The sequence below is a fragment of the Athene cunicularia genome, assembly GCF_003259725.1.
Source record: "Athene cunicularia isolate RWA chromosome 7 unlocalized genomic scaffold, athCun1 chr7_part1, whole genome shotgun sequence".
Taxonomy (NCBI): domain Eukaryota; kingdom Metazoa; phylum Chordata; class Aves; order Strigiformes; family Strigidae; genus Athene; species Athene cunicularia.
The window spans coordinates 31,560,896-31,573,685 of NW_020799107.1; the positions used below are offsets into that span (position 1 = coordinate 31,560,896).

The following is a 12,790-nucleotide window of genomic DNA, read 5'->3' on the forward strand; positions in this document are numbered from 1 at the left end:
CCAATCCTTAAAACATGGATTGCTATAAACTGGTGGCATTAGTTCTCTGCTTTAAGCATATTGAGTAAGAACTACGTTATCACTTAAATACTTGAATGGTTCTCCCAGTTTTCTGAATTTATTATTAGAATGTAAGATTAGTTTGCTTTCAGGGTATTTACCAAAGCATTTTTCTCCCCATCTGTCTGAGACACCCTGACTCCTCCTCCTCTCCTCCCTGTCAACCACCGAATGCTTTTATGAAATTGCCATTAAATGAACACATTTTTGGACTTCTTTCAAAGCATTTTCTGTGTTATGAACACTGAAGTGCATTTTGGGTACCCCACCATACTACGGAACTGGAATTTTAATGTTGAAAACACGCCAGGAGAGTTTGTTTCACGTTCACCCGACTCCGGGAGCTGGGAATTAATAGGAGCACCAAACATCCTGACACTTAAAATAAAAATAGTAAGAGTGAGCTCTCACTGCAGAAGCCCAAGGTGAATGGAGGTCAGAGCTGCAAATTAGTGTGAGTCCTCCTCACTCCTTATTCCCTGTAACATTACTTACACATTGCATGGATTCCTGCAGCCCATCTGTGATCATAATATATGTCCATGGAGTGTTTCTGCCCTAGACACCAGGGTTGATCCTGCCTACATCTCTGCCAAACCAATCTTTCTGATTTTCTCTCTTATTCATAGGAGAAACAGGGGTTTCAAAGGAGAAAACAGATTGTCCAGAGATTTGACTATTGAGCCAGGAGAAAAAATCTCCTAGCTTTTTTCCACAGTAACCATTCCAAAGTATGGCCATTTTCAGAGATTACGTTTGCTGAATACCGTTTTTTTTTTTTTTTTCCCTCCACTGTTCAATATAAAGTACTTTTCCTTTCCACAGCTTATAAAAGAAGACTAATCCGCAAACTGAAAGCCACGTCCTTCACTCTTCCCTCTGACGAACCTTGATGCAGAGAATAATATTCAGCAAGCGGTTAATCACATCGTAACCATTGCCTAAGGCCTGGTTTGTACAGGATGAAAAGTCAGCGAGTGGTGAGTTTCCAAATGACCCCTGTCAGCTCCTAAAAAGAAAAGGCAAAGACAACAATAGCCCGTGTTAGCAGGAAAGACCAGCTCAAACACAACTAAATGGGGATCCAAGTGTAAGAGGAGGAGCAGAAAAATGTCCTTGCATCCCCATCTAGTGGCTTTTGGTAAAATAAATCTGTAGTCCCCTTTGTTCGGACATTTTCTTCTCTACCTGTTAATGCAATCTGCTAAATGATAGACAAGCACGTTGCTAAACTTGCATCAGAAGTGCTGGACTTAGTCAAAGTTGCTTGATTTGTTGTATTTCCTTAGATTCATTTTTTTATAAATATTCCTCAGAAAGTTTTCAGGTTTTCTTCACCTCTTCTCACTTCGTGGCCAGAGCTGCTGCAGCAGCAGAGAGCTGCTGAGGACCAACAGGCATGTTCACTGCCTGGTGTAAATACCAGGGTTTGAGAGATGGTAGAACTTACCATGAATGGAAAGGAAGTATTTACTCAGCTGTCAAAAAAATGTTAATTTAGCTAAGGTTATTCTTTTTAAGAACAGGACAAACCAGGAAGATTCACAGAAGATCAGCCAAAGCTTCTGGGAAAGGTGAGCATCCCCCACTGGACTCGTACCTGCTCTCCTACTGTTTGTTCTCTCTGTTTACCCAGAAAAGGGTGACTCATTGTCATATTTCCATTGATGGCATAAAAAGAAATTCCTGTTTTTTAAGAGATTTTTGCCCAGCAGAGTGGATTCTCCTGGGGTACTTTGGCTGCTCAGTGTTCAGGCCTGTTGCTTTTGGAGGTGGTGCAATGTCACACATTCAGTGGTGGCTGGACTCAGCCTTGCTTTAAGAGGAGGTGAGTAAAACAGAATTTTAATTCTGATTCTTCATTTCAGGTGTGATTGAAATGTAATCTGTAGTGTTAATAACTCAGTGCTACTTTTGTGTTATCTGCTCTCTGAGCTCAGCCCCCATGGGTCTCTGGGTCTGCCAGCAGTTTCCATCCCCTTGAGGCATGATGTGATTTATCCTAACGGCTCAGCTGTCACTTCTGCACCTCCAGACTTACTTGTTCCATGTTACAGGCTGGTAGATGAGCCTCACTGAAGCACACGAGCATCAGTTTAGCACACCAGTACTGCTGAGAAACCTTAACATAAAGCTAAACTCCCATGGAGCCAAGCTTCTCTGGATGTATCTGCTCCTGAGCTGTCCCAGCCCTGTGAGAGTCCCTCATCGCAGCCTTGTTCCTTAGCAGAAACTCCTGTCTCCCTTAGTCCATCCTCTTGAAGCAGAAAAACTTCTTGAGGACCAGTCTCCATGGCCTTACTGTTTGCGCTGCTGACTTTGAGCTACAGCCGAAACCTGCTGGCAATTCTCCACCTTTCTGTACAGTGGGATTTGCAGACGCCTTGGAGGACTGTGCCTGTCGGATGGTTTAATGCTGCTGACACTGTGCTCCCAGCTCGTGCTATTGGCAGCAGCATGGGTACAACCAGGGAAATTTAAATTCTGAGCGTATTTTCCCAGCTGAAGACCCGTGAGCTCTCGGGGGGGGGGGAAAAAGGCACATTTTACCATACCTTTTTTTTTTTTTTTTTTTTTAACACTGCATGGTTTGTAGAGCAAAAGCTGGTCTTCACCTTGAATCAAAGAACCTTTTCAGAAGGTGGTCACGTTGGACTCTCCCTCTGCCCTTGCCTTAGCTCTATAAATACAACTACATGAGATATGACCTCTAGTCAAATAGTTTGAAAAAGGTGGTTTTAAGAGGTCCGAAAGAATTGCACCAGCAACCATGATTTAATAAAAAAGGCAAGAAGGGCTGTGTTAACAAAAATAATTGATCTCCAGACCTAGATGCTTTGTATTTTGTGAGGTTGAATCAAAATGTGGCCGGAGCAGCCAGGTTCAGAAACAGTGAGTGATCTTAGGGAGGGATGGGTTCTCCTTCTCCGATGTCACCTTTTTCAGTATCAGAACTCAGATAGGAAAAAAACAACTGTATACACATATAAAAACAAATACTGGTGCTTGAACTCCAAGATCTGCTGCTGCTCAGGAGCTGTTAAATATTTAATAGAATTAATGAGTGACAAAATTTCTTCCTTTAATGAGAAATCTTGTCTTTAACTATCAGGAAAATGGGTGCTGCAAAATTGCTGATTAACTTCCTCTCTATCAGAATGTGCCTAATGCAGAATAACATGTTTGCACCAAATATTTTACTTAGAAGAGCGACTGGTTATACTGGTGGTTATAAACTGCTGGTTATACCTTAGAAGTTTTTTTTCTAGGAAACTGAAAATATCTAACTGATGAAAACATTGTCATTAAAAAGGGAAACACTGCTGCAGAAGTAAAGAGCTCTGCTCACAAGAAAATCAGCATTAAAGTACTTGGGCCTTAATCAGTTGTTCAAGGTGAAGCTGGGAGCGTGTCAAAAAATAAACTAGTAATGCCATGAGGAAATCTGTAAAGATGTGAAGGACTTTCCTGATGTTCATCAGCCTAAAAGCTGGCACTATTGAGAAGTTAAATTCATTGAAGTTTGCTTTCCAAATACCCAGACTTTCCTGCCTGAAAGCACAGGTCTTAGGCGCCTTGTGGTGGGCTGATAGAGATGGAGCATTGAGGGGGCTTGGTGCTGTGGGCGATACCAGCCTCGGGCGGGCTCGCCTGTGGGAGAGTGAATCATCTATTTCTGCAGGGTCAGCCCAAAACTGACCTCCACAGCTGCAGTGTGTGGGGAAAAACACTGTTGCTTTGTTTTTTTCTCTCATTGCAGCCTGGCTCTAGCTTTAGCCATCATCTCCCTGATCAAAAAACACAGCTTTTTCCATTTGTACGAAAAACACAGTTTAGAGCGGATTTAGTCACGAGCTTGCCAGAACAACCAAAAGCACAACGTGCAGAGGGTACATCCTCCAAAGCCACCCTGCCGCCAATTCCTGCTGGCACAGGCAGCTGCCCACAATGTGCTGTTGTTTCCAGTGCTGGGGGAACAAAGGCTGTTGTTGTAGGCTAATGCCGGCTCAGTTGTGGCATGCGCCTATGTGGGCTGTTGGAACCAGGGTGGGGGACGCAGGGGGGGTCTGGGGAGGGGTGTCTGCCTGCAGTGGATGTACGGGGAAGTTTCCAAGGGCTGTGCAGCTTCTGGATGCTGGAGGTTTCTCTACAGCTCCTGTTGCTCTGGGGAGGTAAGGCTTTCTGTTGGGACCTGCTGGGTGTCCAGCCCTGAAGGTGGCATGGCAGGGTGGGGGGGATGCCTGGTCCAGAGTGCAGGTGGTGTGGTGGAGCTGGGATGAGGTGGAGGTGACTGTGGGACACGAGGGACCTGTGGCTGCAGCGTGTGGGGCTCGGCTGAGAAACAGCAGGTGCCATCCACCGCTGCGTGGTTGGTGTCTGGGGTCTGGCATCGCTGGTGGGAATGGTGAGGGGTGGAAATGGCTGATGCAAAAAACAGCATCAGGAGCCAAATCTGCATTTTAGAGCTAGCAAAAGGGTTCTGGTCTTTCCTCAGCTTTGTTTTGAATATTTTGGTTGAGAGCAGCAATGTGGCCGTTTCTAGTTTAACATGCTGCTGCAGACCTGCCTTGAGGTGAAGATAAATCCACTTGGAAGCCAAATCTAGGATAAACCAAGACAGGTCACTTGATGGTGAAGCTTCCCCACCTGAGAGTGTGATCCCTGGCCTCAGTCAGCAGTGTGGGGCAGGCAGTGTTTTGAGGAAGGGATCTCAACAAGGGAGAAGTTTTTTATTTGTCATCTGCTAAATCCGTTGTGCCCATTTCCCTTCAAGGAATGGGAATGGAGAGGATCCTATTGCTGCGCTTTCCACCACCAGACCTCATGTGGCCATACAAAGTCTCTACATCCTTTCTTTTTTACCTTTGTGTTGTTAGATTTTAGTCAAAAGGACCATCAGTCTTGTGGATTCTGTAGTTCTTGGTAGGAGAAAATCAAAATTCAGGTGCAGGGAGCACCCAGGATTGCCTACATTTGTAATAGCTGCTGCTATTACTCCCATCCTGGATGACTGCCAGCCACCTCCAGCTTGGTCATCTCTCCCCCCAAAAAGTTTCCTTGCTTTCTAATCCCTGAGGTTTAGCAAGCAGAGTGGGGGCAGACTGGGCTCACTGTCCCCTGACCCAGCTGCCCATCCTCCTCACCAGGCAGGGACAGTGGGCTGCTCTTGAGGCTTCAGTGTCCGCTGGCAGGTATTGCTGTTATGCCCCATTTTCCCCTGAATCAGATAAGTTAAAATCATTTGCTGAGGTCCCTGGGCAGCCAAAAGACCCTATTCTCTCTGGACAAAGTGGGGATCTCCCAGTGAATCCCCACCTGTCCCTCAGGCAGCAGCATGGCAGGGATGCAGGAAAGCAGCTCTTCCCATCCGGGGCAGCGAGCACGGAGGAGAGGCAGGGTTCAAAGCAGATTAAAAAGCAGATGGAAATGGTCCCCAGGTCTGCCTGGTGCTGACACCCCTCTGCCACTTCCACTCAGGTTTTAAAGTTTTGAAAGTCTCAATCTGACCGTTTCTTTTTTTCCCTCCCCTTGAAAACAGCGCAGCTCCCTTGCCATGAGGACAGCCCTGCAGAGGTCAGGCCTTGTGCATCGCCCAGCCCGGCCCCTCGCTTCTTCCCGTGGGGGCTCGGGTTTCCCTTTCTCGCTCCCATGACGCCTGTCCCGACAGGTGCCCGGGGTCACCGCCAGCCTTGCGGCCAGCCAAGCGGCCGGCGAGGAGCAGGGCAACGGGGGGACATGTTAACGTAGGGACCAGGCACCTGGCTAACCCCCAGCCACTTGCCCAACTGCCGTGTCCCGGCACAGCTCCCGTCCTGACCATGGATCCGACCCCGGAGATGAAGAGGTACGTGGGTGCTGGAAGGGAGCGAGGGTGAGCGTGGCCCCACTGTCCGGCTGGGTGGCAGAGCCAGCCCCACTGTCCCTGTGTCACGGACAGATGTGTGTAAGGTGGGAGTGACAACAGATGTGCCCGTGCCCGGGGCGGGATGGGGACTAAGCTAGCCTTTGGGAGGAGACCTTTAGCCCCTTAGCAGCCCAAATTTAGATGTAATGAAATTATGAACCGTAGAGATATTCTTGCAAATTGTGTTGCTAGAAACATCTTGAATTTAATGATTTTTTTCAACTTGAAGGTGCTGCATCACCTAAAGTGATGGTGAAATCCTTCTGTGCCCTGTGCCTGCAGTCCATAAGGCAACTGGCTCAGTTTGTGGAGGGAAAGAGGTCTAAGATGGCTAACGGCAAGCTCCAACCTAGCCAGGAGCTGTGGCAGGACCAGCTGCCCACAAGCATCCCGCTCCCTGGCAGTCACTGCTTCGGTCCTGCTGTTGGGTACCGGGGTCCTGGGACAGGCAGCACCAGCACAAAGTATTGCACTTAGTTTTCAGATCTGGGCTAGATTTAAAGCCAGATTTTAGAGGAAGTCCATTTTTTCCTAGCAATAACTAAGCCTGTTTCACCTTCCCAGCAACAAGTGTTAATCAATCTTAGAAACTGCCTGGGGAGAAATAGCAAAAGTCTTGGTGGAAGAGTTATCTTGGCATCATCCATCCTGGTGAATACTTGGGCTGCAGTCTGTCCAGGTCACCTGGCAGGTCTCCTGGGATGGCTGGAAACATTTGACCGGTCAGAAATGGAGTTCATGTCCTGGGACCCCAAGAGTTGTTCCTCTCTGAGCAGGGGTAGCCACGCTACCCCTCAGCATTTTAGTGAGAGATTTATTCTGAAAACCATCTTGCTCGGTTCAGCCAGCTGAGAGGACAAAATGGTCCTCTGTTATGTCAGGCAGAGATGGAAGAGGTCAGAGGTTTGAGTGGAAATTGAAGGGACTAGCCTGCAGCCAAGCTGGAGCTTATGGAAGCAGGCTGAGTTCAGGCTTGTTACTGCCGACCTGTGCTGTCTTTTCTGGGGAGAGGCGAGGTCAAGGTGGTGGAACTGAGACCTTTGATGTACCTCGTGGGAGCCAGGTACATGACTTTGGCAGTGAACTCAGATGAAATCAACTCATCTTGCAGGACTCTGGCAGCGCCCCAGCATCTCTGAGACAACTTACTCTTTTCTTGCCTTCATCATTATTAACACACAGCCACTTCCTTGCTACCTGCTAGTGCAGTCATTTTGTATTTGTATCTCAAAGTCCCACTACAAGACTCCCTTCTTTCTTTTCCTCCTCCTGGCTTGTTTCTTACTCACACAGGAGTTTTTTCCCTGGCAGAGGGTACTCAGAGGCTGCTTACTGCTATTGCAGGCTACTTGTCATGAAGCACTTTCTAACAGAAAAGTTTTGGGAGTAGCAACATGTCTATATATCATCCCTAAGTCTTGCTGTGCATATCAATACAGAAATGTGGTTACCCAGATGACTATTCACCTTGCATAGATAACCTCACCCCAACACTTTATTTGCAGAAGTGAGGTCCTTGCTCCAATTTAATTTCCTCCCTTCCTTTTGCTAGTGGCACCTCATCCCCATTTTATAGATGAGGCACACTGTCAAAGAAAAGTGAATATGTGACTTCATTGCTGGAAGTCTTCACCAAAAAAAACCCTAAACTAAGAATGAAAACATGTGACTGAATGAAAACATTTATGGTCAAATGACCTTTTTGACTTTTGAGTTCTCTACCTTCTACAGATTACCCAATGTAACATTTGAAGACAGAAAAATCTGAAGTTTAAAAAATGCAAAGCAAAAAGATCCCTGAAACACTGGGTGGGACAAGCACTTCAGATGCTGAAGCACACTAGAGCCTTTTCCTAATTCCATTGCTATTTCTCCTACTCCATTCATGATTACACACAGAGTGTGTAATATCAGCCAGTCCAGTGCCTCCCACTCTGCTGACTGGTTAACAACTCTTCAGAGGTAGGAAGAGCTTCCACAACACGTCTCAGCCAAGTGCTGGGGCAGGTGTCCTGTCCGTTGCAGATGCTTATGAGTTAACCAAGAAGTTTTGACTTTCTTTAGTCTAGTAAAAGATAACAAATAACATTGATTATCAGGCAAGGAAAATTTGTCCTGGAGCGTCTTCCTTTTGTTCTGCTTCAACAAAGTGTACAGGTTCTTCAAATAACTGAAGTGCTATACTTTCCTTACAGGAATAGGTTCCCCAGCATGAACTTTGAAGCAGAGATTCTGACAGCTTCACATGATAATTCAGGTATTTGGGAGAAAAGAAAAAAAAAAAAAGGAGATTCAATTAAAATGCCTGCTTGTCTTGCTATCACTACAAACATGTTTAAATTCTTTTAGAGTTAGAGATTGTTTGGGAAAAAAAAAAAAAAAAGAAAGAAACAGGATGCTAAACTGACTGCAATTCAGGTGATTTCAGGTTCGTGTTAGGGTATAGTTCAAAGTGTGAAGATAGATGCCGGTATCTTTACCTCTGATATGTCCGGACATAGGGTCTCCATGCACACCTACCAAAAGCACAGCTGACAATGACGTGTGGTTTTGGAAACAGCACAGGCATTCAATTTAAGATTGCACAGTCCTGTATGAGACATACATAGTTTTCTTACTAGTGGCAACTAAAAGCAGATGATAAATAAGCATCTCCTCAATAAGCAAAAATGAGAATGAAGATGTCCTGTCCTTCATCCTCATCTTGTTTAGGAGGAAAAGCTGATTTTTTCCCTATTCGATGCTACCTTTCCCATGCTGATCTCACACACTGAGGCTGACGCTGTGACAGCCTTCGTACTGCAGGTCTCTGTCTGAGATAGACCCCAGAGCCAGTACGGAGTTTCATGGCATCTTCTCATGAGCCTCAAGTCTTAGTCTTATCATTGCTCCTCAGACCCAAGCAGTTGCCAGAGCTCATGTCCTGGCAGCAGCACTGTCATTAAGGTGAGACAGCAGGAAAGCGAGGGTTTTCAGTAATTGCTTGCAGCCCCTTGAGTAGCCCTGGGTGTCAGTTCAGAACTAGAATTCCTGGTCTCAGCCACCCACATTTGAGCATCAGCCCATTAAAAAAAAAATGCTTTTGCTATCAGTTGCCCTCCTGGCCACAAGGTGCAGTTTCCAGCGGTGAATTCACCTTTCTGGCAGTGCATTGCAGTCCGATGGTGGCAAGAGTCAGAAATGAGGTGCACAGGGTTGACTATTTTCGCTTTAGCTGCAGGTGGCAGTTTTTGTGTTGCACCACCCCTAATAGCAAGAGTACCAACAGCTGGCAACTTCAGTTTCACTGTCCTGCATATGTGCAAGCGATGGCCCCTCCAGGTTTGGACCCACTGTGCTATTCCCTTCACCTTCTTGCCTTGAGTCTTCCAGGAAAACACTCCAGTTACCTCCTTTTCTGCAAACCGAGTACCTCATATCTGGCTAAGCATTTTGGAGGCATTTTCCTCAGGCTGACCTGTAGTAACGAGGCACTTAACAAATACACTGATGTCAAAGGGTATCTAAGAATAATTTTCAAACTCTGAGTGTGCACAGGTTGGAAAGTGTTTGTATGAGCCCACCTGCATGGATGGCTCCTGGGCCATTCATCCTCCATACTGTCTTCCCAAGTCTCTGGCCTCTGTTGGGTTGGGTTGGGTTTCTTCCATGAGGTAAGTGCTTTAATCCTTCACTTGCCTCGAAATCTCTAACACACAATCATATTTGTTTCTCAAGAGCTATACGTGATCCCTTCCATGAGAAGTCTCACGGCTGAGGAGTATGTAGAGGCCTTTAAGTCATTTTTGGATCATTCAACAGAGCACCAGTGCATGGACCAGTTCAACAAGGAAGCAATGCCCAACATCATGGCTGGGTAAGGAGTGCTTCCACTGGGCTGGGAAAGCTAACTGTTGTCCTGGGAGGGGGGGGAAATCTGCATGCAAGGGGCAGCAAACATGTTGAAGGATTTCCTGGAGCAGGAATGAACTTTTAATGCTTTTCAGTTTTAAGTCCCTTAATAGCGGCCTTTAGCATATTCTGTTTAATGACTCCAGAATACGTGCTATTTCAGTTAATACACTGTGCTGCCTCTCAGCTTATGTTAAGGAAAGAATCAAGACCTCATTTGCATGTTTGTCTCTTTTCATTAGCTGATTTTCCAAGGATTAAAGGGGTTTTTTGTTTGTTTGTTTTATTCAAAAGAAAGCTCTCTTATGCTCTCTCCCTGCTTTTGGGACTTCATCACACATCAGTGAAAACAGAAACACATCTCTAATTCTCTGCTAGTGACTAATTCTTGGTTTCCTCAATCCCCTAAGACCTCCTTATTTCTATCCTAAGTCGATTTGCATTGCTTAAGTACCAAATGATAATCAGTTTTGTGAAGTATTAATGTAATATATTAAACATGGATGACTGCAGATAGTTTTAGAACAGCTTAGATCCAAACCACAAGAAAGTCCTTTCAAGTTTGGGTAATTTTTAGATGTTATATAGAAACTGCATTCTCCATTGAGAAAAAAATTTGGCAGGCAAATTTTTTTCTCCAGAGCAGATATATATATATATCTATATCTATCTATCTATATCTATATAGATATCGCTATAAAATAATAATTAAAAAATAATTTCTATTGGGAAATTTTAATTGAAAAATTTACTTATGTGAATTTTAAATGATGCAAAACATTGTGGCTGATTGTGGGTCTGTCAAAAGGTCTTGTCCCTCATTTGGGCTAAGGCTCTTTGACTAACTCACAGCCTCCAGGATTTACTCCTTGTTTCTCTCTTGTTGAATCATTGCTGTGGTGTCTCCTGAGACTGTGTATGGGAAACTCAATCCCCCTGCACTGTCCATGCCTGAGAGCAGAATAAGGCCATAAAGCATGTCAGAGCAGCGAGGCACCTCGAGCCTGGGCTCCTCATCCTCGAGCCAGGCTGTTATTAAATATTCTGCTAGGAAACATGATTGTTTGGGTTTTTTTGTTTTTTTTTTTTTGTCTTTTCAAGAGTATTTTTTCTAAGATAAAACCTATTGAAAATTTTGACCTTCCCTCCCAATTTCCAACTGAGATTAATGTTGAGAAGAGAGGATTTCAGGTCACCTGGAAAGCCTGATTTTTAACTTTTTGTGGGTATTTATATCCAACATTGGAAAACCAAACTTCTGAGTGTGTGGAGGTTTTGCCCTGACTGACCTTGTCCCTGCATCCCCAGCAGTGTCCATCCCAGCCAGGCATAGCCCTGTTACCCCCAAAGAGAACCTTTTGCCCTGGGGTTCCCCAAGGTCTTTTTCCATGGTGCCAGCCACAACTTGAAGAAAATTCTCTGGCAAAGGATGAGAAACACTATATCCTGATGCCTACTGTACTTTGAAATATGAGCTTGCTAATATGGAGCTGGCTCCCACCACGCAGCTGGTTCTAGCTGGGCTCCAAAGGGATGCTCGAATTTCTGTCCCAAATCATGTGGCAAAACATGAAAATTTCCAGGTCAATATGGCATCCAAGATATTAGAATTAAAACATGAAGTCGTGTGACATAGTATGGTTAAGTAATGTGTACTTATAATTTCAGTCTCGGCAATGGAAAATCGACTATAAATGTTCTGGGAGTTGGAAGCGGCACAGGTAAGGAGTTTAGCAGCACTGCTGATGCTGGGGGATGGAGGGTCCCTGTGGGCAGCAGAAAGTGATACTGAAATTTTGAGCAATGGGGATATCTACTCAGGCATCAATAACAGTGTTTCTCATTGAAGCAGAGAACAGCAAAATGGGGCGTGGAGCTGGGATGAGAGCGAAGCTCCCTCCCTTCCTTCCCTGTCTCCATTCTGAAACGTTGCTGCTCAAATTTTTCCAAGTGAGATGCGTGTGATGAATTTAGCTTAGTCTCTGCCTCTTGATGACTCTCATCTGACTTTATATGTCTCAAAGTAAGGAGTCCTGCTCCAGGTTATGTACAAGAGCATCTTCAAACCTCATCGGAGAAAATTAGATACATCTGGGAGGTTCGTTCTATCCGAAGTCTTGTCCTAGACTATCTCACTTGAAGAGATCTCTCTTTTTACTTTGCTTTTAGGTCCCACAGGCCAAAGCTGGGCAGTGCTCTGCTCCAGGTGGTGCAAAACCATCTGGACACAACCATTAGCATGGGGCTGCATCAGCTTTTTCAAGATGGGTTTCCATGTTATTACTTTGTTTTTATCCAGTGATAAGTAGGGCTTAACTGCAAATGATGTTTCCCCCCAGAGAGAAACCCATCTTTTGGAAAAGCAGCTTTAAAGCTGTTGTAAATGCATTTGTCTTTAAAAACAAAACAAAACAAAACAAAACAAACAAACAAAAAAAGAGTGGTCCAGCTTTGCTCCTAGGGAAACTGGGAGGAAATAAAAAGTAAAGAAAAGAAGTGACAGTCTGATTTGTCAGAGTTTGCTTTTGCTTTAAAAAGTATTTTCAACCGAATTTTAAGTGCTAGTACTTTCAAGTGAAGGTATTTTTCTTTTTTTTTCTTTTTTTTTTTTGTTTTGTTTTGTTTTGTTTTGTTTTGTTTTCCTGAGTAAGAGAAAACCAGCATTGAACTGTTTTCCCCAATTGGGAATATGTTGGAGCATATGAGAAAGCAAGCAGGAAGAAAATAATTCAGTTCTCAATTACACTCTATTTTCATTAAGTAATATAAAACCGAAATTCTGAGTCTAAGAAAACACAAGGGAAAAATGAACTTTTTGCACTGTCCTAATTTTTCCTTATTTCCCCTTCAGAAGTTGTTTTAATGGAAAAGTAAAAACTCTAAAATTTCCAGGGTTTCCTGGGTAACTGCCCCTCACAGGTGATGGGACAGGGG

General features: G+C 44.7%; 1 protein-coding gene across 3 annotated transcripts in view; it reads left to right on the forward strand.

The window, feature by feature from the left end:
- Window positions 1-5,625: 5,625 nt before the first annotated feature.
- Window positions 5,626-12,790, forward strand: part of LOC113482039 (carnosine N-methyltransferase 2) — a 36,653-nt gene continuing 29,488 nt past the window's right edge. Inside the window, exons 1-4 of one of the 3 annotated variants that reach the window (XM_026852301.1) lie at window positions 5,626-5,905; window positions 8,161-8,222; window positions 9,683-9,821; window positions 11,525-11,577. In XM_026852301.1, the coding sequence (XP_026708102.1) occupies window positions 5,880-5,905; window positions 8,161-8,222; window positions 9,683-9,821; window positions 11,525-11,577 (280 nt within the window). In that variant the 5' untranslated portion in view covers window positions 5,626-5,879. The remainder of the gene's footprint in view (window positions 5,906-8,160; window positions 8,223-9,682; window positions 9,822-11,524; window positions 11,578-12,790) is intronic. The other 2 variants (XM_026852299.1, XM_026852300.1) reach the window with 2 other exon arrangements.